Source organism: Clarias gariepinus, chromosome 20, assembly GCF_024256425.1.
Source record: "Clarias gariepinus isolate MV-2021 ecotype Netherlands chromosome 20, CGAR_prim_01v2, whole genome shotgun sequence".
In the NCBI taxonomy this organism is placed as follows: Eukaryota; Metazoa; Chordata; class Actinopteri; order Siluriformes; family Clariidae; genus Clarias; species Clarias gariepinus.
The window spans coordinates 10355225-10381617 of record NC_071119.1 but is presented as its reverse complement, the minus strand read 5'-3'; the positions used below and the strand labels follow the sequence as shown (position 1 = coordinate 10381617).

The 26393-nt window shown below is 38.5% G+C and overlaps 2 protein-coding genes across 2 annotated transcripts in view; one reads left to right on the top strand and one right to left on the bottom strand.

The window, feature by feature from the left end:
• Positions 1–26393, bottom strand: part of LOC128508315 (C-type lectin domain family 4 member M-like) — a 324096-nt gene that overhangs the window by 195732 nt on the left and 101971 nt on the right. The window lies entirely within an intron of this gene.
• Positions 16602–26393, top strand: part of LOC128508321 (CD209 antigen-like protein E) — a 34044-nt gene continuing 24252 nt past the window's right edge. The window contains exons 1-2 of the mRNA XM_053479596.1: positions 16602–17117; positions 21526–21591. Of these exons, the coding sequence (XP_053335571.1) occupies positions 17072–17117; positions 21526–21591 (112 nt within the window). The 5' untranslated portion in view covers positions 16602–17071. The remainder of the gene's footprint in view (positions 17118–21525; positions 21592–26393) is intronic.

Here is a 26393-nt window from a genome sequence, read left to right as displayed (position 1 = left end):
CCAGCCGGCACTCACTTCTGGGAAGATCATAGGCCTTTTCCATGACGATATCCCCTACTTTCAGATTTCTTTTTGCTGTGTGCCAGGGCTGTCTGGTGGCAGTGTGGTGCTTTGTTGTACTGGCTTTCAGCTAAGAACACTGTCAAATGATCCGCATCAATTTCCTTTAGAGCATTTGTCAGCTCATTTTTGGCTCCTACAAAGTTGGTGCCTAGATCGCATTTGATTTGGCGTACTGCTCACCGTAATGCAATGAAACAGCGCAGGCGATTGATAAAGGCATCAGTAGCCATGTTATCTAGCACTTCTATATGAATAGCTCTGAAGCTGAAACACGTGAAAAGGAGGCTATACCTCTTGTGCTTTTGGACAAGCGGTCTGAGAGGCTGATTTCTGTTGTTTCTGCACTCTGAACCTGAGCCTGTCTCACTTCAGGATCTCCAACCTTTAGTGCTGTGTCAATATCTGCAACAGGAGGTCTATCCTTCTTCCATAAGAAACTCGGCCCTGTCAACCAATTGGTTTCAAAGTTTAAACCTCTTGACGCATGGTCAGCAGGATTATTATTAGGGGGAACAAATCTCCACTGTTGAGGAGTAGTGCTGAGATGTATCTTCTGCACTCTGTTTGCCACGGATGTGTGAAAACGACGTGCTTTATTGTTGATGTATTCTAAAACCACTTGTGAATCAGTTAAAAAGTAATTTTGTATGTATGCATATTCCAGCTCCTCTTTAAGCATATTGCTCATGTCAACTATGATGACAGCAACAGTCAGTTCAAGCCTGGGAATAGTCTGGACTATAATGGGAGCAGCTCTGGATTTACCTATGACTATGGCATAATGGATGTTTCCTTCTTCGTTTGTGAGACTTAATTAGGAACACTGGCCATATCCCCTGTTGTTGGCATCAGAAAAGTGATGCAGTTCTCTTTTGCTTACCCTTCCAAAGTTGGCAAGTACATAGCAGATGTGTATATTGATCTTTTCCAACTTCAAAAGATCAGCCTTCCAATGCGCCCAGCTTGGCTAAAATTCTCTAGGAAGGGGGTCATCCCAGCCTGTTCCATGTCTGCACATGTCCTGAAGCACTAATTTTCCAATGAGCAGAAAAGAAGCAATAAAGCCCAGAGGATCATACAGGGATGCAACTGTTGATAGTATGCCATGACGTGTTGCTGATTAGGTTTTGTGGTCAACAGAGAATCTGAATCTGTCAGAATCAACATGCCAGTGGATCCCTAAAGCTTTTTCTAAAGGTGTGCCGTCGAAGTTGAGGTCAAGTGATTTTACGACAATAGCTCATTCAGACATTGGAATGCTATCCAGGACAACGCAGTCATTTGAGACAAATTTGTGCAGTCTAAGACCACCTGAGGCACACAATTGTCAAGCCTCCCTTGGTAACTGAACAGCATCCTTACTTAGGACCTTGTGATATTACAGTTTTTCTTTTTTAATAACTCTAAAAAAATGTCAACAATTCTGTGTCTTTCTGTCAATTTGGGGTGCTGTGTGTACATTAATGAGGATAAAAATTAACGTGATTGATTTTAGCAAATGGCTGCAATATAACGAAGAGTGAAAAAATTAAGGGGGTCTGAATATTTTTTATACCCACTATATATACAAATTAATCTATGCTTGTCCTTCCAGTGAGAAGTTTAAATCCAGTTTGTTTCATTAGTTCTGAAACCATGCAGCTGCAAGTAATGTTGCATTCCTTATACAGTCTTTTGTCAGTTGTTTTGTGTGTTGTTTGTTTATTTTGTTTATTTTCCTTATTTTGCAAAAGCAGACACCTACAGTAAAAGATTTGAATGGTGTATAACACTTATTTGTGTGACCAAAATCAACAGAGTATTCTTAGTGTCTTTTGCACTGATAAGAAAAAAAATGCTGGTCACGCCGGAGTTAAACATGAATACAACGAAAAAGCCACTGTATGGAGTCGTTAAACATTTATATAAATTTGCGAGTCAGTGTAAAGGATTCAATACACGAATAAACATTTAAAACATACAATAAAGAACAATAATTAAGGAGGGAAATAAAAAAGGGTAGATACAATAACACTAGAGTTTATGAGATAAATTTTGGTCATTTATATAAACCAAAAGTTTTTGTGCTTTTTCCTTCTTCGTGTATTAGATATGAAGTAAATGTAGAGATCATTGTTAAACGCAACAAAAAAAAAAACTTTTCCTGAATTTTGATTTATAAATTAAAAGGAAATCTTTAATATAATAAATTACAAAATTAGAACATCCATTTGCCCAAGCCTTTGCTTGTGGCATTTTTGTGAATAACCCTGGCTTGGGCTTCAGAAAGTTCACTTAGTCCGTGTTGGCCTCAAAATCCCATAGTGCCTTCGCATTAACTTTAGCGTTTAGCTTGCAACTTAAATGAGAAAGAAAGTTCTCGCACACAGGAGAGATGCTTTGCCTTTCTGGAGCATGTTTTTTCCCCTTGTGGTCTATTGTTTTTCCCTTGTGAGTGTATTATTTTTCTCTTGTAAGTGTATTATTTTTTCCTTGTGAGTGTGCTTGTTGTTTCCTGTGTAAATGTTTACATTTTAAAATTATGGAAAAAAAAAACACTTTTGCATGATATTCAATTTTTTTTTAGATAAACTGTATTTCAAATATCACACTCATTATTTACATGTGTATTTTAATTACTTGGCAATTTATGATATACTCTTATTCCTAAACATTCCATTCACAGTACATAGATATAAGTTGATACTATTCATAAGCCTACATGTTTTTAAATAGTTGGGGCTTCCATTTAACCCACTTATGTCTGCAGATCCCACATGAAGAAAAATAAGAAAGTTTATGATATAAAAATTTTTGGAGATGCACTATAAGTAAATTGTATCCGAAGGAGTTTGTGGGGTTTGTTTAAGTTAAAGAAGACCTTTGCTGTAAAACATTAAAAAAAACTCTGTCAGAAAGAGCTGTCACTAACATCATCAGACCGCAGGCTTCAGTTAGCAGAAAAATAGTAATGATGTTAAAATCCTATACTGTATACAAATCTGTACCCTCACACAGAGTGGAACTAAATAAACCTGTACCCTCACACAGAGTGGAACTAAATAAACCTGTACCCTCACACAGTGTGAAGTAACATCTAATTCTATACGTCATTTTATAACATCAAATTACATTAAAGTGCCCCTATTATGCCATTTTAAAGGTTGCTAATATTGCTTTATGAGTCTCTTAAAACACTAGTCAAAAAACACTTTAGTTTTCTCCAAAAATAGATTTAATTTACCCCATTTCTAAATTATTTGTAAACGACTCATGTGAAGCAGTTCGAAGAATCATTCTGTCTAAACCCCTCCTTTCCGTGAGCCCTCACTGCTGTGATTGGTCTACCTCTACAGCGTGTGTCGAAAAACGAAACGCCCATGACCATAACAGAATGACAGCTCTGGAAACCCGTCAATACATAGAAAAGATGGCCTCAATTTTACCCTATCAATGGTAGTAGAAGGACATCATTCTTGTTGATGTGCCACGGTTGAAGTGTAACGACTCATTTGGCGAATGTAAGCTGATCTTCTTTTTTTTATAGACAAAAACTTCATTTATCGTGCACTCTCAGCGTAACAACTTTGCAGATAGTTTATGCTCACATACAGCTACATGACACACTGCATGAAAGATCATATCTGAAAACGCATAATAGGGGCACTTTAAATACTTTTTTTTTTACAAAATAATAAAATACATGTATGTTTTGGTGGTGCAAGAAGGCAGAGGATCGAAGGTCCGTCCTCTCCACGACAATCTACAACAGGGAAGAAATAAAGACATGATGTTAATATAAGTGTCTGGTAAAAAGACTTCATGATGTTACTATGTATGCAGTTTAACACACACACACAATTTTATATATTTTATGGAATTCAAGCTTTTAGTAATGTTGTGTACAATAATTGGGTTTTGACATTAGGTATTGCTGAACAATTTGGCCCTATCTACCCCATTCGTTAACACACACATCATGTCCATGAAGAGAAAGACACGTGTGTCCCTGTCCCCCGATTAAGATGTGCTCAGTGGTGTTCCTGAAAAGAGAGATGAATAATTCTGAGCACTCACCTTCTGTTCAAGTTTCAAGTTTTATTGTCATATACAGATAACAAAGAGGTATCATTACAGGATGTAAAGCTGGTGTAGAAATCAGCTGATATGCAGGCAGTTGAGGATTTACATACAGTTCACTGTGAAAAGGAAAACACAAAAGCATACATATTATAAGGAGTATACATATATTTAAACAGCCCCTATTATGCTTTTCAAATATGACCTTTTATGCATTGTGTCATGTAGTTGTATGTGAACATAAACTATCTGTACTATCAGACAGTGGAAGATAAATGATGTTTTTGTCTATATTTAATGCAGAGTCTTCCCCACTCTCCTTGATCACTCAGGTTTGTTCACAGTGAAGTGATTGGTCGCTTTACGTCTCAGGGAGCCCTTATGGCCCTGTCTAACCCATCCCGGTGTCCCGCTTCTGGTTGGAGATCTCATTGCATGGATGCCCCGTGTGGTCTGTTTGGGATGCGTGTGGTGGCTGGGGACGGTTCCACTTTTCCACAAAGACGTGCCTGGCCTCGGCTGACAGCTGTTCTCTAAGGACTTGTGACTGCAGTCACTCGATAGTTCAGGACTGGAGTTTCCTACAGTCTACCTGAGCCTCCAATAATGAACTGGCTATCCATTATGACCCAAATGAGGATGGGTTCCCCATTGAGTCTGGTTCCTCTCAAGGTTTCTTCCTTACTACATTTTTTAATCTACAGTATGAAGGAGAATACTATGATCAATGGTGTTAAAAGCTGCAAAGTCAAGTAACACAAGCAAATAGATGCAACCCTCTTCAGAGTGCAGTAAGAGGTCATTTCTATACTTTTTGCTGTGTGAGGCCTAAATAATGACTGATGTGATAACAGATTTTTACATTTTGTGTAAGATGTCCCTACAGTATGTATATAAGAACATAGCTGCTGCACTACTACCTTTTCTAGGATCTTGAATAAATAAAATATGAACAGTAATATTGCCCCAAAATATATACTGAATACCATATTGAATGCACTGAATGATCCTAATATACATCAGAAAAGGAGCAAAAGGCCTTGTTAAGACCTAATCAACCTAAATTTGTAACTTTCAGTATCCTCGGGAAGATGCAGGAAGAATGTCTATCCATCAGTTAAAAAGAATCCACTACTTGTGTTCAGAATACAAACTAGAAGGGTGCAAAAAGAAAACTTTATTACTTGACACCAACATAATCACCACTGTCCACAAACAAGGCATGGTTCTGAATGCACAAAAAGACTCATCTGACTTGTGTGAGCAAGATCTTGAAAACAAAATAATTTGTTAATGGATATTGACCTTGCTCCTCACTATAAAAATGAGTCCTAAGTCCAGATCCCCAGGTCCAAGGCTTTGGGAGTGAAAAGAATGCATGGCATCTGTTTAATGCAAGAGTGGCATGTGAGTGGGGTGACTGCTCACATCCCAGCTGTATATTGCCTTCGGACCCGCATGTGCACAGAGAGAGATAGGGACACCTGTCCTCAAAACAAGTCAGAGACTGATGCTTCCTGAAATATGACCCCATAGTCATTCAGTGGCTAGGAGCATACTGTGTATAAAGACAGAACTGTAGTTTCGGCAAGGAAAAACTCCCTAAGATGGCAACAAAAGTTGAGAGGAACCAGACTCAACAGGGAATCAATCCTCATTTGGGTGATAGTGGATAACAGGAATTACATAGTGTGTTCGGCTGCTGGAAGTTCAGTATAACATAACTAGTCTACTGTAAGTTAACATGGAGTCCAGTTCAGCACAGGGATGAGTCAGCAAGTGCAAAAGACAGAGGGGGGTCTGGATTACTGGGAGCTCAGGAGCGGCATGTGTAGATCCAAACCATCATGAAGCAGAATCCAGCTGGAGTTAATCCTTCTCTGGATGCCTCAAGATCCTTGCAGGGTTTGCCTCTGCCTACTGGATCTGGCACAATCTCCAGATGCCTCGGGATCGGTAGAGAAATAAAAAACAGGTGGAAAAGAATTAGTGTAGTTGCCGTTCATGATATTAGCAGCACTAGATAGAAGTGTGCATTTAGATACTGGAGTACGAGGTTATGGAATAAATTATGCATATACCAGATTAAAGAGATGTGTCTTGAGTCTACTTTTAAACTTGTAGACTGTGTCTAAGCCACGGAAACTGTCTGGATGGCTATTCCAAAACTTAGGAGGTAAAAAAAGAAAGCGCTCTAAACCCCTTTTGTAGATTTTGATATTCTGGGAACTACCAGAACTCCGAGTTTTGGAGCTAAACAATTTGTAGCTTGTATCTAAGTAATTCAACCAAATTCTGGTTTGTAATTAATTCTAAACTGAACAGGTAGCCAGTGCGGGGATGATAGTATTGGGGTTATATTATCATATTTTCTTCACGTCACGTTTTTGAGTAGAAAAAAACTCTGTCTTTTTTCAGGCTTTAAAGCAACAAAGTGTGATTATTTTAAAGGGAATGATTATTTTTTCTTTCTAAAACAACTGTAACTATGTATCACTTTGCATCCAAGGTGTTCTACCTGTGTGATACACATCGTAAACTGTTGCTATAACCCGGACATTATTTATTCATTTATTTATTTATTTATTATTATAAGTTGCTTGGAATGGACATTGGTTGTGTTAGTCTTCTATTGGCATAAGATTCACTAACATCAGTTCGGGAGCTTAAATGATCTACTGTAGTGTACCAGGCTAGTGTAAGCTGTTTTATTTAAATTCTTTAGAAAAATGTAAGAATGTCAGTACGTGCAACAGAACAAAAGATTTCCTTTTGTGCAATGTGCAGGTCTGACCCATAGCCACAGGAAATGTTATTCATTCCAAGGGTTCACTTATTTTTTCCACTACCTTTTTGAATGATGAATGAATGTTTTCAATATAGACATAAAAGATTGGAAAGATCAGAAGGTGTTATTATTTTCCATCCATACATCTAGGATCCTCTGTACTGCAACTAGGGACCATGGAGGCCTATAGTGACAATTGGAGGTGTAAGGCGACAGTGCTTAACACTAAGCCACCCTGCCACTGTTTTTATTTTAGGTATATTGTATTTGTCAGTACTCTTGGCTTAGAAGAAGCCAAAAAACCCATGAAATTCCAAAAGGTTCACATACTTTTTCTCCCCACTGTATGTTGTCCAGAGGAAGCCTGTAAAAAGTAAATAGCAATGGGCCTAAAACTGAACCCTGTGAAACACCAAACTTCACTTTAAAACATGCAGAATAGTCACCATTTAAATCTACAAACCATGATCATACTACTACTGATAACGATCAGTCAAATAAAATTTGAGAAAGAAGAGGGCCATTCCCTTAATCCCCACTACATTTTTAAATCTATGAGGGAGAATGCTATGATCAATGGTGTCAAAAGCTGCCAGGTCAAGTACAGATGGAGCCACGTTAAATAGCCGAGCCCGTGTGAATGGCGTGCGAATGGCGTACGGCTGCCCTATGGACGCCGTTGTCCCCCCTCCTTTTCCTGCCAGTAAGGCATGTCAAGATTACACCATAAACACGCCCATTCAAGCCCTATTTATTTATTTACCTTCGTTCTCAAGGACACGTTAATAAAAGCCAGCAATTTAGCTGCGCTGAGTTGCAATTACATGATTTTAACAACCTACACTGCACTACAGAGATGAAGATTAATGAACTATTCACGGTAAGTGGTGAATTTATTTTATAAAATTTGTTTGCGATTAGTTTACAGTTTATTTCCCAGTTTAGTTTTTTATTGGCTGTTTTGAAAATCACTGGCAGCACCAGCAGCGGTCAGATGTGACTTTAGATAACTTAATGGTCTGTTTACCAAATCTGGAGTTAACGTTACAGCTTACTATCAGTGTCACAAACTCACATTGTCACTCCTCTTTAACTAAAAAAGATGCTAAAGCTTCAAAATACTATTAATGTCCCTATTACAAAAGCTGCACTACCCGATGAAGAGTGTTTGTGCTCTCTGAAAATACATTCAGAATTCAACGCAGGCGCTGCACAAAGGGAAATGCTTTGTGTGCGTGTGTGTGTGTTTTTGAGGGTAGAGTTAATGGAGACTCTTGCTTTCAGCCCCTCCTGTCTCCCCCTCCTCATCTTACACATTAAAACATTCTCCTTTCGTTTAAACACACTCACACACACATTAACGAAAAGACTGTTGTTCTCTTCTAAATTATTAAAGCTTCTCCGCTTCATTTTAATGTTCCGCGCGACAGCGTAACAGCCCGTTAATTCATGCTGGTGTAATGATGAGATGGACAAACTCGTCGATGCCTGTTCTTTTATTTTCTGCATTGTGCACTTAAATCCAATTAAAAACTACTGAAGAACAAAACTCAGGCTCTATATCCTAACTTAAATCTCACATTCGCGTTTACACACACCGGACTGCATTACCCACAATGCATCTCCCGCACTGGACTACACATCCGTAAACAGTCATACGTAAACGGTCATAAATCAACGTCTCTCTCCCGCTACACTGTTTTATCTAAAAAAAAAAGCAATAAACATTGCTAATGACTCTCGTGTGAGCACAAACTAACAGAATCACTGCTGTAAAGTAAAACATACAAACAAATGGCCCAGCACCTCACCTCTAAGAAAATACGCGACAAAGTTTCTTCAGAGAGCAGAGTGTGTGTCTCTTGCCTTTATTTCTGTGCGCGTGTGTGTTTTTGTGAATTGGGGTTTCACACACACACACACACACACCACGATGAGAAAAAAAATAGATTTTTAACCTCTGTATTGAGAATTTCTTTTGCCTTACTCGCGCACACACACGTGCGGTATAAGAAACAGTACACGCGCTATACACACGCGAATTCGAACACAAAATAAAATGTTTTACACACACATGTGGTCACAGTGTTACAGTAAACAGTACACGCGTGCACAGATGTTGATTATACTAGTAAGAGACGAGCACTAAGACCCAGCAGGGGAGATGATTCCGCAGCACAAGAGAGAGAAAAACTGTTAGCTCAGTTGTATACACGTGACACTCTGCGTCAAAACAAGAAGCGCATGCGTGAAACATGATACTCGGTGCTCGTAAACCAAGACAATGCTCGTTTTTCAAGTTAAATTTATTATAAATCTTTGCTCGTCTTGCGGAACACTCGTAAACCGCGTTACTCATTATCCGAGGTTCCACTGTATATAATTTGTTGTGTCATCTGTTCACAGCGTTGGCTGATTTTGTGATTAAGACCCATGGGTTACATTATTTTTATTAGTAGTAGTAATCCAGGCCACCTTGGACAAATCACAATATAAGCCCTCTCTCGCACACACACGCTCTATCTCTATCCCCACACACACACACACACACACACACAAATAACACATGAAATTGCGTAAAACCAAATGAAACTATGGCAAAAATATATAAGCAGTGAAAAATACAGTAGTATCCTGTAGGTGATTCCTGTTCTGATAACAGGCGCTAACCCTCTGGAACTGTTTAGTTCTGTTACTATTGTTTTCAAGTGTGAAGGTTTAAGGGGATTTAATCTGTCTCTGCTGCCGCACCTATTCACAGTTGACAATCAGCAAAAAAAAAACATCAGCGAAAACATCAAAAATATAACGAAAACAAACCCAAGCAGAAGTTCAATTTAAAGCTTTACTTTGCAGCTAAATATTATCTACAGTACCAGTGTATTAAACGGAAATAGATAAAATACACTGAAATGTAAACACTGTACATAGCCCGTGTTTGTATTCTGTAACTGATGTATTCTGATGTTACTGTGTATTTAAGGATGATTAAGGATGTTGTGAAAACACAAGCAAATAGATGCAACCCTCTTCAGAGTGCAGTAAGAGGTCATTTCTATAGCTGCTGCACTACTACCTTTTCTAGGATCTTGAATAAATAAAATAGACATATGAACATTAATATTGCCCCAAAATATATACTAAATACCATACTGAATGCACTGAATGATCTTATTAGACAGGGGTGTTTCTAGGATTTTCAGTTATGGGGGGCTAAGCACCCATAGATGTTTAACACATTTGGCTTGTTCAGAATCATCTTTTTTTTTTTTTTCATGTGACTTAAAAACCTTCCATCTACAGTTAAATATAAATATTAAAACTTTAATCATCATGTTATCTAGTTTAATATAGTCTTTTAGCTACATAAATAAGACAGAAGGTTCCCTATTCAACCCCTTAAATTTTTATAGCTACTAGGCTATTTATACATATTCATTAATATAGACAAACATTGTTTTAAAGTAATTAAACAAAGCATCTTTTTTAATATCATTCTTTTTTGTTTCTATTCATTAAAAAAGTAACTTTTTCTTAATCAAATTGACAAAAACCCTACTCTAAGGCTAATAAATGTATTTTACGATTTGGGACATTATTTAATACAATACTATATTTATTACAAAAAAACATGATTTTTCTATTTCTGTAAATCACACTGCCCTGCAGTTAAAACAAATGCATTGAATGCTGCCTGTTACTATTTTTAATAATTTATGTGCATAACTCTATGGTAGTTAATGCCATATGCACTGTGCAATGTTTTATATAGACAGTCAGGTTTTACAATTAAAACAGTAACGGCATGATTGTTTTATAAAGTAGACTATAGGTTCAAATTCAAATTTTATTTCAAATTAAAATTTTATTTGTCACATACACAGTCATACACAGTACGATATGCAGTGAAATGCTTAGACAACTGCTCGTGACCTAAGAATATGAATAGGAAATAAATATGAAAATTAAAATAAAGGGTAAGTTTAACTAGAGAAGAATAAAATAAAAATATACAAATAAAAGTTAAAAATTAAATATCTGTACACAAAATACACAATATAGAAAATAAATGGAAAATATATGAAAAAATGTAAAACAATAAGAGCAGCCGAATAAATGGTAATAAAAGAATGGTTATGTCCATGGTTATGCAATCCACATATTAAAAGTGCAGTGCAAATATGCTTAAAGTGATTTGTGCTGAAGTGATTTAATGTGATTTGATTTGATTTGATGACCACGAAGTGTAGTTGTGCAGTGGCCAATAGTGTAAACAAATGTCCAGAAATGTCCAGAATGTCCAGTGTGTGTGTAAAAACCATATGTGTGGGTCAGTACTGTGTGGTGGTGTGATTGTGATTGAGAGACTGTATCGCCTGCGGGAAGAAGCTCCTCCTCAGTCTATCTGTGTTGGCCTTCAGGGAGCGGAATCACTTTCCTGACCTCAACAGAGAGAACAGTCCATTGTTGGGATGGCTGAGGTCCTTCACAATCTTCCTGGCCTTGGTCCAGCACCGCTTGCTGTAGATCAAGTGCAGGTCAGGGAGCTCGGTGCGGATGATGCGCTCAGCTGATAGCACCACCCTCTGTAGAGCTCGTCTGTCCTGCATGGTGCTGTTTCCAAACCAGGTCGTAATGTTTCCCGTCAGGATGCTCTCTATGGTGCAGGAGTAAAAGTTCCTGAGCACCTTGGAGGGCAGTCTAAAGTCTCTCAAGCGTCGGAGGTGGTAGAGACGCTGTCTGGCCTTTTTCACCACGGTGTTGATGTTACAGGACCATGACAGGTCCTGCGTGATGTGAACACCGAGGTATTTGAAGCTGTCCACTCTCTCCACTGGGCTCTCGTTGATGACGGGGGTCTGGTAGTTCCTCTCCCCTTGGTGCTGAAGTCCACTACCAACTCATTTGTCTTACTGACGTTTAGATAGATAGAGGTTCATAAAGGATGTATTAAGGGCTTAATTTTCACTAGAGGAAACAGCTAGTGTGATGAGGGTGAACACAGCGAAGATTTAACTGATTAATCCCTCATGACATTTTGTAAACTGTATTTATGAGAAAGGACTGCACTGATGCATATATAACAATTTATCGAAAAACACACACTTTGCCTCAATCCTTCCTCTGTGATGGCGAATTAAATACCGCGCTGAAAGACAGGAAGACTGCTCACCTTTGCATTCAAGGTGTTCTACAATCATGAAATACACTAACTGTCTGTTACAGTATGGACAAAATGGACAACAAAAAAAAATGCATGGACAAAAATAGTTTCAGATGGTCCGCAGTACTAAAAAGAAAAGATTTTCTTGCCAAAATGCACATTCAACCAGTTACAGTTGCAGTTTAGCGGGAAATCTGATAATGTTATGCCATCTTAAACAGCACTTTTTGTGTGCTTAATAATTGCTTCTGAACTGCCTTCGTGTTGTGGTACTTACCCTTCGGGGGGATAAAAAAAGCTACCTAACACAAGCCTGAATCCCGAATCCCTCTCTCAAAGAAAAGAAGGGCACTACTTGGTGTGTGATACAAGGTATTATACACACTAACACACTAGCTTTGTACCTAATGCAATTTGGTTTCAACATCTGGACAGGTAAGTTAACAGGGCTGATATTCTGAAGGGGAATAAGTGGAAATATAAAAAGAAATACAAGATTTACAGGACTGTTTACCACCTCCATGTTTTATTCGTCTCACCTTTTAGTAACCAGAAGAATTTAAATTGCTTTCACTTTTGTTAATTGCACTGTTGGTCACTAATGGTCGCTTGCCAGCTCCACCAGTTGTGATTACAGTAGTTCATTCTACCAGTCACGGAAGGATATGTGTGGAGGAAAATAACTAATAAATGAAGAACCAAATCATAATCTGTTCATAATAAATGGTCTATGTGGAACATTTGTATAAAAGCAATATAAACAAAGACAGAGACAGGGCCCCATAAATAAACAAACAAATAAAAAAAAAGGAGTATTTAGGAGTAATTTTTTTTTTTTTTTGAATAAAACTGCTACTTCTCCACTAGTGGAGGTGAGGTGACTTAATACAGGTGTTCCATTCCACTCGTATCCCAAATCTGTCGCATTTTTGTTGTCACTGTATATTTCCAGTAGAGGAAGTACAGCTTTCTTTTTGCCATCTCTGATTTTTAGGGAGGGAGCACAAATCTCCTCCATAATTAAGCAAAAGATAACTCTGTCTCTGTCAAGCTACACATGTCGTTCCTTTCATCAACTGTTATGCTGAACTGCCTGCCACCTAACACACAGCATGGATGCAGATCAATACCTGCTCTCTGTTTCACCCAAATGAGGATGGGTTCCCAGTTGAGTCCGGTTCCTCTCAAGGTTTCGTCCTAATGCCATCTTAGGGAGTATTTCCTTGCCGGTGTCACATCAGGGACTATCTAACCATTTTGAATCATACACATTAACATTCTATACAAACCTAAATAATTCTTTTGATTGTGTAAAGATGCTTTGCGACAATAACAATTGTTTAAAGTGCTATACAAATAAAACTGAATTGAACTGAATTGAATAACATACCAAATCAGTTAATCGTACAGAAAAAAGATCTAAAGCAAATTTAGTTTAGCATGATTTTTCTTGCTCTGTAATTTCTGGTTTCTTGAATTCGCTTATTGATTGCCTTAGTGTCTCCAGTAGTCTTTTTGCATCAGTGAAATAGTCCAATATATTCACTTTTTCTTTTGTTTGTTTTCAGAGAGAAAATAATTTCCTCTGCATTGTACTCGTTTCCTTTCCAGCCAGCCAGCTTTTTTTTTGCCATTCTCTTGTTGTCTGAATATTTTCCCTAAATGTCTGTTTTTCCTGGTGTTTTGAACAAAGCTTGTTCAGTTTTCCATAAAAATATTCTTGTTATCACATTCCATCTTTGAGTCTATGTTACTCAAGACACTTTCATGTGTGTTGGACACTGAGTCAGTGAGATCAGTCTCTACAGTTGTGGTGTGTTGGTCGGGTTGGGACAGTAATGCGGTAACAGAAGAATTAATGGTACTCACCATTTCGCTCCATGTTTCTTGTGGGTGTGTAGACGTGATTTCACTGGTCATACCACTCTTAGTTCAGGAGACGTTTTCAGTGGATGGTGTGCTGACCTCCTCAGTGTCTTCCTCAGATGTGGTGTTCTTGCTGGTTTTCTGTTTACTTTTCTCATTTTCCTGGCCTGCACGGAATGTTCTGCTGTCTTTCCTCCCTCGCTCTATCACACGGACAAGCACGTACCAGGTGCCCTGTCTTCCACATCCAAACCATTTAGATACCATAATCAAATTTATCGATTTTAAAGGTTAGGGTGCACTTTAGTTCTGTAGTGTTACTGTTCAGGATCATATACGTAAATCTTCTAAACTTCATCATGTGTTTAACCGGTCAGATTTGCAGCTGATTGAGATTTTTTTTAAATTGAAAACACTAGTTTTTTCAACAAGGTCATAGACAGGGATATTAGACAGGGATAGTCACCTTTTTGGATAGTGTTGACAGGGGAAGTACACTGTAGTGGGACCCTGCTACTGTATGTCTATGCCGTTTACCACCAGCTATGTCGCCTTTTCCACGGTGCTTAGGAAAAGCACGACCGCGCTGTTGATCCTGGATTCGGCTAGGACATGCTCATGTCGGACCACTTCCCCCGCGGACAGACTCAGAGAGAGAGAGAGAGAGAGAGAGAGAGAGAGAGCGCGCAAAAAAGGAGTGACCCACAAGCCATACTGTACATGTGGGGAACGAAGATAAAAAGGAAGTTGAAGACTTCCTTAAATTGTTCTCAAACTACAGAGGGGACTGGAGACCTCAAGATAATATATTAGGTGACACGGTAAGGTCAGCCTAGTGCAGAGGAAGGAAGAGAATGAAGCCTTAGTTGGCAAATGCCAGAAATTACAGGCGAAGTAATTGACGAGGACTGAATCAAAGATGGAACAGATGAAAGCTTCACTTCAGGACCCAGAAATCCATGCAGGTAAATTAATTTACGAGCCGATCAGAATACACAAATAATGAAGAATTAATTTATTATTATTATTATTATTATTATTATTATTTCATAATCGAGAATCTTGATCAGAGACATGGACCTGGAGATGATGCAGTAAGTGTCTCAGCAGCGCATGAGAGATTGTAGGAGGGAGTGATCACTATATGGGGCATGATGTAGGGGCAGCAGAGTTGTGTATAACGTGTTACTGTAATCTAATTACTTTTCCTGATAACGCAGTAATGTAACGCGTTACACTTTAGAGGCATGCAATTTGATTACAGTTACTAAAGTCAATAACATTACGTTAAATGTAGTGTTTAAAAATGCATTTAAAATGCGCAGTTTGCGCGGCAGCATCAGTTATTGAGCATGCACATTAATCAGTCGTTGGAGAGCTTTGTAGTTTTACATTTGATGTTGTAATGGTTTCACTCTTTTCGCACGGGCGGCACCGACACACGGACTCGAGGCGAGGTCTTATGGGAAAAGGGGTGATTTTATTTAGAAAAAAAACGGGGATGGAGAAGGGTTAAAGCAGGGAGGAAGGGAGAAAAAGCTAAAGATTTTTAACGCGGAGAAAGCTCGAGATTCGTTAACATTAATTATCACCAGCCGGCCCGACATGGGGGCCTCGTCCCTTCGCGCACTTAAATACTTAAAATCTTTAATTATATATTTGACGTACTTTTTTTTATTAATGTACTTTATGAAAAACTTTTCGAAATCAGTTCTAACTTTTAATAATATCAATTTAATAACTTTTAATAATCTATATTTATTAGATTTCTTCTACTTTAGAGCATTTAGGAGTATATATATATATATATATATATATATATATATATATATATATATATTTCTTTTTTAGAAAAAAACTGCCACTTCTCCACTAGTGGAGGTGAGGTGACTTAATACAGGTGTTCATTCCACTCGTATCCCAAATCTGTCGCATTGTTATTGTCACTGTATGTTTCCTGTAGAGGAAGTACAGCTTTCTTTATGCCATCTCTTGCACCATTGATGTTAAGGGAGGGAGCACAAATCTCCTCAATAATTAAGCAAAAGATAACTGTCTCTGTCAAGCTACACATGTCGTTCCTGTCATCAACTGTTATGCTGAACTGCCTGCCACCTAACACAAAGCATGGATGCAGGTTAATTTCTGCTCTCTGTTTCACCCAAATGAGGATGGGTTCCCAGTTGAGTCTGGTTCCTCTCAAGGTTTCTTCCTAATGCCATCTCAGGGAGTATTTTCTTGCCACTGTCGCCCTCGGCTTGCTCATCAGGGACTATCTAACCATTTTGAATCATACACATTCACATTCTATACTGTAGCGTTTTTACGCCGGAAAGAATGCTGGAGAGACGAGTGAGCTTATTTGCTGCCCAACGCAATGGCTGGGAGTACTTTATTAGGCACACAGCAGTATAGCATGAACAGCACCTTCACTCAGGAACCTACATCCAATTAAGCTTCAGCCTGAACCAGAACACATTTCACACGTCACACCCCCACACACACAAACAGGGCCGAAGCCACTAACCCAAACACCCTTCCCCATCAGGGTGAACACACCGACATCCCCGCAAGGCATGCTGGTCGTCAGCCGCCGCCCCGCCCACGCCACACTGCCCCCACCCGAGCTGTGACCGTCCCTGGTCACCATGACGAACTTTGTTTTGCAATCCCGTGCTGGCGGGTTAGGGTGATCAAAGTTTTGGAGCTCGCGAACGCGATGCTTTCTGATGCTCCACGCCGAAACCTCAGACTCAGAGAGGTTTGGTGAGCTCCTTGCACGATATTAAATTAATTAGAAAGTTCTTTCCTTTTTTTAGAAAAGGTAAATAAAGTAACGTCTGAGATAGTACGCCCACTCACTCCCAGCGGAGCTCTCAGAGAGAGAGAGAGAGAGAGAGAGAGAGCGCAAAAAAGGAGTGACCCACAAGCCATACTGTACATGGGGGGAACGAAGAAGTTGAAGACTTCCTTAAATTGTTCTCAAACTACAGAGGGGACTGGAGACCTCAAGATAATATATTAGGTGACACGGTAAGGTCAGCCTAGTGCAGAGTAAGGAAGAGAATGAAGCCTTAGTTGGCAAATGCCAGAAATTACAGGCGAAGTAATTGACGAGGACTGAATCAAAGATGGAACAGATGAAAGCTTCACTTCAGGACCCAGAAATCCATGCAGGTAAATTAATTTACGAGCCGATCAGAATACACAAATAATGAAGAATTAATTTATTATTATTATTATTATTATTATTATTTCATAATCGAGAATCTTGATCAGAGACTTGGACCTGGAGATGATGCAGTAAGTGTCTCAGCAGCGCATGAGAGATTGTAGGAGGGAGTGATCACTATATGGGGCATGATGTAGGGGCAGCAGAGTTGTGTATAACGTGTTACTGTAATCTAATTACTTTTCCTGATAACGCAGTAACGTAACGCGTTACACTTTAGAGGCATGCAATTTGATTACAGTTACTAAAGTCAATAACATTACGTTATTATATATTATATAGTACGGCAGCATCAGTTATTGAGCATGCACTTTAATCAGTCGTTGGAGAGCTTTGTAGTTTTATATTTGATGTTCTAACGGTTTCATTCTTTGCGCAGGGGTGATTTTATTTAGAAAAAAACGGGGATGGAGAGGGGTTAAAGGAGGGAGGAGGGGGGGGGATCTGGGGATTTTTAACGCGGAGAAAGCTCGAGATCCGTTAACATTAATTATCGCCAGCCGGCCCGACATAGGGGCCCCGTCCCTTCGCGCACTTGCACAGCCTACGTAGGGAGCCTACGGAGTGAGCGAGGAGCGACAACAGGTTGAGGCGCATGCAGTGACAGATTGAAAAGTCGCATTATGAAATAAATAGTCCATCGGGGAAAAACGTGATTTTGAATTAAAGACTGACTTTGAAAAAATGACATTTTGGGAAAAAAACAGCTGGAATTAAATAAAAGCCTCTGCAGTCATCTCTGTTATTGGGAAAAATAATGACCATGAAATATTCTTGCGTTTTTCACCGATAGGAAGGAAATTGGAGAGACGATGAGCTTTCTTGCTGCCCAACGCAAATGGCTGGGAGTACTTTATTACGCACTAGATTTAGATAGCAGAATGCAACATATTTCACAATAATAAGCTTTTTTTTATGTGTTCCAGTATTTCACAATATCATTCCCATATTATATATCTGTGTCTTATTTATTCATAGAGTTATTTATTTCATAATTTCCTATCTATTTATGTATTTAATTTTTTAACACTTTGGAGTTAAGTATTAGAATTAAGTAGGCTATACTTTTTCAGAACAGCTGAGTGGATTCATATGATGGAGACTGCTACCCTCTCACTTTTCCTCACTTTAATGATTTAACCCTCCAACACCTGAGCACTTCCAGTGCCTTTTTTTATATTAACTTTCCTAATTTACCTAATTTCCGGTTGTATAAAATTTAGCTTATTGACACTTAATGTTAATATTATTTGCTTGCATTCAAATGTCAAACCTTTTAACATATAAATGGTGGCTGTTAGCTTTAAATGTAAAAAGTGTTGAGAGATATGTCATCTATAACTCTGTCTCTTTTTTTATCTTTAAGCTGGTTCTTTACTCACATAAATTATTGATTAGTCTTTACAGTATGTAACATGCTATTGAAGTACAAATAGATCCTATGTGGAGAGCAGGAAAATCATTCAAAAAACTACAGTTCTGTAAAAAATAAATATGATAATTTATTTCTTCTGTTAAACAATGGACAGAGATCTAAAACATTAGTATTTTAAGCAATTTAAAATTGTGTGTAACGCTGGCATTTAATGTCAAAAAGTATGAAAATTGAATGGGAAACAACCATTAGAAGATAATTAATTCAAACTATCCATTCGTTAATCAATTAGCATAATCAAAATTAGCATGTGTCCTTTCACACACGTCTTTTAACGCACATGTGGTTCCTTGTTAAAGATCCTGTTTCACTCTCTTTGTCCGATTGCAATGATTCCGTTAGTGTGAGAGTGTTCATAGTTCATTAGAGAGTGAGTGTCTCCTCCCACATTCTCTTGCCTTTACACACACACACTAACGGAAACACTGCTGTGTCACAATTCTTTTCAAAAGTAAAATGCAGGTTAATTGGGACACGGACTATTATTTTGGGGCTTTTTGAGGGTCTTAACATACTTAAAAACTCATGAAAATTAGCAGACAGGTTGGAATCTGCTGAATTTGTAGCATGAAATCTTGACCTTGAATGAACTTGATTATATCATTGTAGTTTTCTGTCATGAGGTCAGCTTCCTTACTTTGAAACTTTTTAATTTTTTTGTCCAACATGTCCTTGACACAAAGAATACAGTTAGCTACAGTTTACAGCGACCACTGCTGGACCCTGCTTGGTGCACTGTTGCGCAGTCATGTTAAAACAGGGAGAGGCTGTTCCCAAACTGTTCCCAGAAAGTTGGAAGAATGAAATTGTCCAAAATATCTTGGTATGCTGAAGCATTAAGAGTCCCTTTCACTGAAAGTAAGGGGCCGAGCCCAACTAAGTAAGGTCCAAAAAAGTTTGATGTGGAAGAACTTGACTGGCTTCATAGTGCACCTTTGGGATGGATTGTGTATGTGGCAAACCCTGGATGACAAAGGAGGTACAGCTGTTGCTGAAAGAGAAGAATACCCTTACCCTTGTTTTGGCATTTGGCAGACACTTTTATCCAGAGCAACTTACATTTTTATCTCATTATGCATCTGAGCAATTGAGGGTTAAGGGCAACTTGGTGGTTGTGGGGTTTGAACCTGGGATCTTCCGAACCTCTCACAATCCTTTTAATAATCTCATAAAATATAGGAAAACTTAATGAAAAATCTTAAATGTGAAGTCTGTATCACTACTCTATGGAAGTATGATAAAATTCCTTAAAGCAAAAAGCATATTAAATTACATAAACTGAACAAAAATGTATTGCGATAAAAATGTTTACATTTTTCTGCATTGCAATTGGATCTGAATGAAAAAAATCCTTACAGCATTTCTAATGCTTAAAATCTTCGGCAATACTATTTATTGTGGTTGTATATATCAAATGAAAATGTATTTCAAGCATTTTAAAAGTCAATGCAGGAGAAACAAAAACCATCGTTTCTCAGTGCTTGGGAGAGCCCCCTTGATGTCACATACCGAGTTTGTGGCTTTGCGGCCAAATACCACCATGAAAAATTTGTACATTTCTTATAGTTCATATTATTGATTCTAATATAAAGAGTTTTTTTTATCCTCAACTCATGTTCAATGAAAATGAAGTCTGAGTCCTAATAATAAACAAACAATGGATTTAGATAAGAGCAATCAATTCTGAGAGCATACCTGCTCATTTCTGCTTGCATTCTCTTGGCTGGTGGTGTCCTCAGGAGAAGGATCTGAAGTACACTCTCTGACCTGCACAGGGTGCTTCTTCAAGTCTTCCAAAACTTTTCAAATCATGCAAAAGATTATGCATCTCTGTCAAAAAGCAGAGAGAAACATAAAATATTTACTAGGTACTTTATGTTGAATATTATAAATAGGTGCCAGTTACAGTGGCTTGCAGAAATATACCAGTCTAGTCAAACAAGGTTGGGTGACGAATCATAAAAACAGAAAAAAACAAATGTCACGCTAACCAATGAATACATAGGTCTAACAAACTTTTTAAAAAAAATATGGTTTAACGAAACTAAGCAAAAATATAATATCCAAGTCTATTACACGCCAAAAAAACAAAAAGGTTATTAAGCACCCAGCCAAATTTGAATAACTAAAAATATTGCCACGTGTGTTGCTGATAGTGGCAAAAGAATAGCAAAAGCTATCGGCAGACGGAGTAAAGAAAAAAAAATTGTTTGGCTAAGTCATGATTATGTTTCCAACAACAGCCTTCATTCTATGTCTAATTCATATTAAGAACCATGGTCTATTTTATGACACTATTTTATTTCTCTTTCAACACTCACCTTTCCATTTGTTTAGTTCCGTCTCTGCTATAGCTCCTCTCATATTTCCAGTTTTCCTCTAGATTTTAAATCGCTTTTTCAGCCTCTCTATCTCTATCTCTTTACCATCTATTGATTCTCAGTAAACTGAATTAAATTAAAAGTCCCTGAAATGCATTGATAAAATGTGACATACAAACTAGAAACAAGGCAATTTCTTGAAAATCCGAGTAAAAGTTAAAATGTCATAAAAACAAAGCCTAGTGCAACACAAAACCGGGAATATTTTAAAGTGACTGCTCACCTTATCCACAGCACACCTTCCCACACCAATGGAGCAGCTTCCTTTAATGGAGCCCATTATTTTTTGCTGAACTGAATTTATTTATTTATTTTTTTATTTTTTGCTTCTTTGCCTTCACTGGAGTATCTTTCTGCTTAAAACAAATACTACTTAAATATTACAAAATGTTACAGATGAACACACAAATAAAACAAAAGAAACATTTTAGTAAAAGGAAAATAAAGACTAGAGAAAATGATGTTTTCTACCAGTAGTGAATTCTCTTCAGTGTCTAAGGCTGCCTTTTTGACTTTCTCCCTTTTCCCCTTTCCTAGTGCCTGCTCTGAGGCAAAAGGAGGTAAACTGGGGAGAGACAAAGACTCCATCTCACAGATGTAAAGGTGAGAGAGAGAGTGTGTGTGTGTGTGTGTGTGTGTGTGTACACACACATAATGACTAATGACAGGCTGATACAGAGAGGGAGAGAGAAAATAGATTTTTACCCTCTAATGAGGCTTGCTTTTGCTTATAAGAAACAGTACACACGAGCTGTACACAAGCGCTTACAAACACAAAATACATCATGTCTTACGTATTTTATGTTTCACAGTGTTATAGTAAACAGTACACGTGTGCACGGATGTTGATTATACCAGTAAGAGACGAGCACTAAGACCCAGCAGGGGAGATTATTACCCACAATTCTGCAGCGCACAAGAGAGAAAAACCATTGGTTCAGTTGTGGTCACGTGACGCTCGGCATCAAAACAAAAATTGTTTGCATGCATGATACATGATACTCGGTACTCGTTATCCAAGACAATGCTCGTTTTTTAAGTCAAAATTTCTAAAAGAAATCTTTGCTCGTCTTGCAGAACACTCGTAAACTGCGTTACTCATAACCCGAGATTTCCACTGTTCCTCAAACCATTCTTGAAGAATGTTTTTACTTCCCCTTATGGCAAAGGTATTCACTAACTAACAAGTCCTTTTTCAGTTGAATAATGCATTCTGACATGATGCAGACATTGTCAAGGTATTTTCTCCACCCAGTGGTTAGTAACAGGAGCTCTGGCCATGCCTACTTACTGTTCCTTCCTTTCCATTACCTCCATCGCCTTGATCTTTCTTCCTTTCCTTCTTTCTTTCTTTCCATCCCTATCTCAGTCTGCCTTTCACTTTCTTTCTCCTGGTGCCTTTTCTTTTTTTATTTTTTCTTCTTTTGTAAAATATAAAGGACGTACACAGAGGGTCAGAGTAGGCCTACCCACCTTATCAGCTCTCAGCCTGGGTACTGGATAACCACAAGGCTGTGTGATACTGTAAGACCCCTGCTTCATTCACTTTACACACACTTCGGTCACTCGTACCAATGTCAAACGTCGGGTTTAATGGTCTTGGGACTGTGTGCACCCAGTGGTTCAAACATTGTATCCTGAAGGCAGTGCCATATGTCAGGATGATAATGCACACAGCAAGACTGATGACAGAGTGGTTTAATGAGCATGAAAATTTACAGTCACCAGATCTAAATATTATTGAGCCACTTTGGGGTATTTTGAAGGAACGAGTCGGAAAATGTTTTCCTCCACCAGCATTACGTAGTGACCTGGTCACAATTTTGCAAGAATAATGGATCAAAATCCCTCTGGCCACTGTGCAGGACTTAAATATGTCTTTCCCAAGACGAACTGATGCTGTATTGGCCGCAAAGGGTGGCCCTACACCTTACTAATGAATTATTGTGGTCTAAAACCAGGTGTTTTAGTTCCATAGTCCAACCCCTGTATGTGTGTATATACAGTGGTGTGAAAAACTATTTGCCCCCTTCCTGATTTCTTATTCTTTTGCATGTTTGTCAGACTTAAATGTTTCTGCTCATCAAAAACCTTTAACTATTAGTCAAAGATAACATAATTGAACACAAAATGCAGTTTTTAAATGAAGGTTTACGTTATTAAGGGAGAAAAAAAAACTCCAAATCTACATAGCCCTGTGTGAAAAAGTGATTGCCCCCCTTGTTAAAAAATAACTTAACTGTGGTTTATCACACCTGAGTTCAATTTCTGTAGTCACCCCCAGGCCTGATTACTGCCACTCCTGTTTCAATCAAGAAATCACTTAAATAGGAGCTACCTGACACAGAGAAGTAGACCAAAAGCACCTCAAAAGCTAGACATCATGCCAAGATCCAAAGAAATTCAGGAACAAATGAGAACAAAAGTAATTGAGATCTATCAGTCTGGTAAAGGTTATAAAGCCATTTCTAAAGCTTTGGGACTCCAGCGAACCACAGTGAGAGCCATTATCCACAAATGGCAAAAACATGGAACAGTGGTGAACCCTCCCAGGAGTGGCCGGCTGACCAAAATTACCCCAAGAGCGCAGAGACAACTCATCCGAGAGGCCACAAAAGACCCCAGGACAACATCTAAAGAACTGCAGGCCTCACTTGCCTCAATTAAGGTCAGTGTTCACGACTCCACCATAAGAAAGAGACTGGGCAGAAACGGCCTGCATGGCAGATTTCCAAGGCGCAAACCACTTTTAAGCAAAAAGAACATTATGGCTCGTCCCAATTTTGCTAAAAAACATCTTAATGATTGCCAAGACTTTTGGGAAAATACCTTGTGGACCAACGAGACAAAAGTTGAACTTTTTGGACGGTGCGTGTCCCGTTACATCTGGCGTAAAAGTAACACAGCATTTCAAAAAAAGAACATCATACCAACAGTAAAATATGGTGGTGGTAGTGTGATGGTCTGGGGTTGTTTTGCTGCTTCAGGACCTGGAAGGCTTGCTGTGATAGATGGAACCATGAATTCTACTGTCTACCAAAAAATCCTGAAGGAGAATGTCCGGCCATCTGTTCGTCAACTCAAGCTGAAGCGATCTTGGGTGCTGCAGCAGGACAATGACCCAAAACACACCAGCAAATTCACCTCTGAATGGCTGAAGAAAAACAAAATGAAGACTTTGGAGTGGCCTAGTCAAAGTCCTGACCTGAATCCTATTGAGATGTTGTGGCATGACCTTAAAAAGGCGGTTCATGCTAGAAAACCCTCAAATAAAGCTTAATTACAACAATTCTGCAAAGATGAGTGGGCCAAAATTCCTCCAGAGCGCTGTAAAAGACTTGTTGCAAGTTATCGCAAACGCTTGATTGCAGTTATTGCTGCTAAGGGTGGCCCAACCAGTTATTAGGTTCAGGGGGCAATTACTTTTTCACACAGGGCCATGTAGGTTTGGATTTTTTTTCTCCCTAAATAATAAAAACCATCATTTAAAAACTGCATTTTGTATTTACTTGTGTTATCTTTGACTAATAGTTAAATGTGTTTGATGATCAGAAACATTTTGTGTGGCAAACATGCAAAAGAATAAGAAATCAGAAAGGGGGCAAATAGTTTTTCACACCACTGTATATATATATATATATATATATATATATATATATATATGAAATATGAAATTAATTTAAACTTTTGTTTGGAACATTTACCTTCTGAGACTTGAAAGGGGCTGCTAGTGACTTTGTACTCATTGGAGCAGGCTTAACTGACAGGCTCAGACATGAAATTTTACAGTGATCATCCTGTATTCTGCTTTTCTCGTCTGAACCCCTCAATGAAACACACAAGTCAGTGCTCACTGAGATGTTCAAAGTTTATTGTGGAAGACAGAGAGTATAAATATGCACACAGACACACACAAAAAGTAAAGGAGTGGGTACAGCTGGTCTTTAATGTTTATAAAAGATAACGTGGAGAAGAAAAGTAGCTTGGGAACAGTTCTGCAATTATGAGCCTTCAGCAGTTTTACATAGATTGAACATAGACATTGTACATAGCGCAGTGTGTCGAGGTCAGGGAAAGAAAACACTCTGTTCTCATGCAAAAATAATATCATGAAACATACTAGAAGTGAAATATTCCCTACAAGTCCCTCCTTTTATTTATAAGAAGTTGCCGGCGGATAGTAAGTCATTAGACGCGGCACAGGAACATAACCTGAAGAATGTACGGACCAGAAACACACAACAGGTCTGACTCATAAATACAGTAAGTACGAGTGGAGAACTATTGTCTTTCTTGACGCTACAGTGCTCAGAGTGCAGGCATGACCAATTTGCACTCGTCCCACCTCACGAGGCGCTAAGACACCACCAGGAATGGTACACTAATAGAAGAAGTGTAGTACACAAGACAATCGCTCTGTGTCACGTCACCTCCTCTAGGTCACGTCACAGGTTTGTCATCACTGCAGCACATCTTTAGTCTAGGAAACAAAAAAGCACAGAGAAAGAGATAAAATAATACACAAGCATTTATTTGTCTTTTGATCTCACGCAGGACAGCAATACGAGTGATTGCAATTATTTCTGCTGGTCCGTCATATTAACAATTTTCCAGTATTCTGGGGATCAGAGATTTTTACTAGAACAGTATCTTCCACATTGAAAGGATGTGTGGGTTTTGTTGAGGGTATTAGAGCCACATGAGCAATTTGTTCATAATGTTTAGTTAGAATATCTATTAGAGCAGCAGAATATTCAGCAATATGTACATTAAGATCAGTTGTTTCTATCGCGGGTTTGCATTTCCTTCATGGCACAGAAAAGGTTCTGCCAAATATAAATTCATGTGGTGACATGTGCACGTCATTCCTAGTGTCATTCTCATTTCAGCTAGAATAAGCAGATAACAAATCAAGTTTTTACTCCCTATAGTTTGCAATGCTTTAGTAAATTTTTCTTTAAGTGTCCTATTTGTTCTTTCTACTATACCTGATGACTGTGGATGATAAGGAATGTGAAAATGCCAGGACAGTGAAAGATATTTACACAAATTACCTGACCATCTGTGCCTGTCTCCCTGTGATGTAAAAGGTGTTCCTTTGTCAATCTGAGTCAATATCATGAGACGCGCTATAATGAGGTATTATTTCTTTTGCTAGGACTTGGGTCACCACCATGCTCTCGAGTACACGGGAAAGCTTCCACCCATCTAGAAAACTTGTCAAACAAAACCAAAAGAGACCTGAATGTGCCCCATGCAGGCATACAGTACAGTATGCGTAAAATCAATACGCCACTTTGCAAACGGAGCAGTAGATAACAGAAGACGTTTGTCTTTACCTAAAATCTTTATTATGTTACTCTGGGCACCCACAAAGCATCTAGATATCAATGAATTCATTGTTC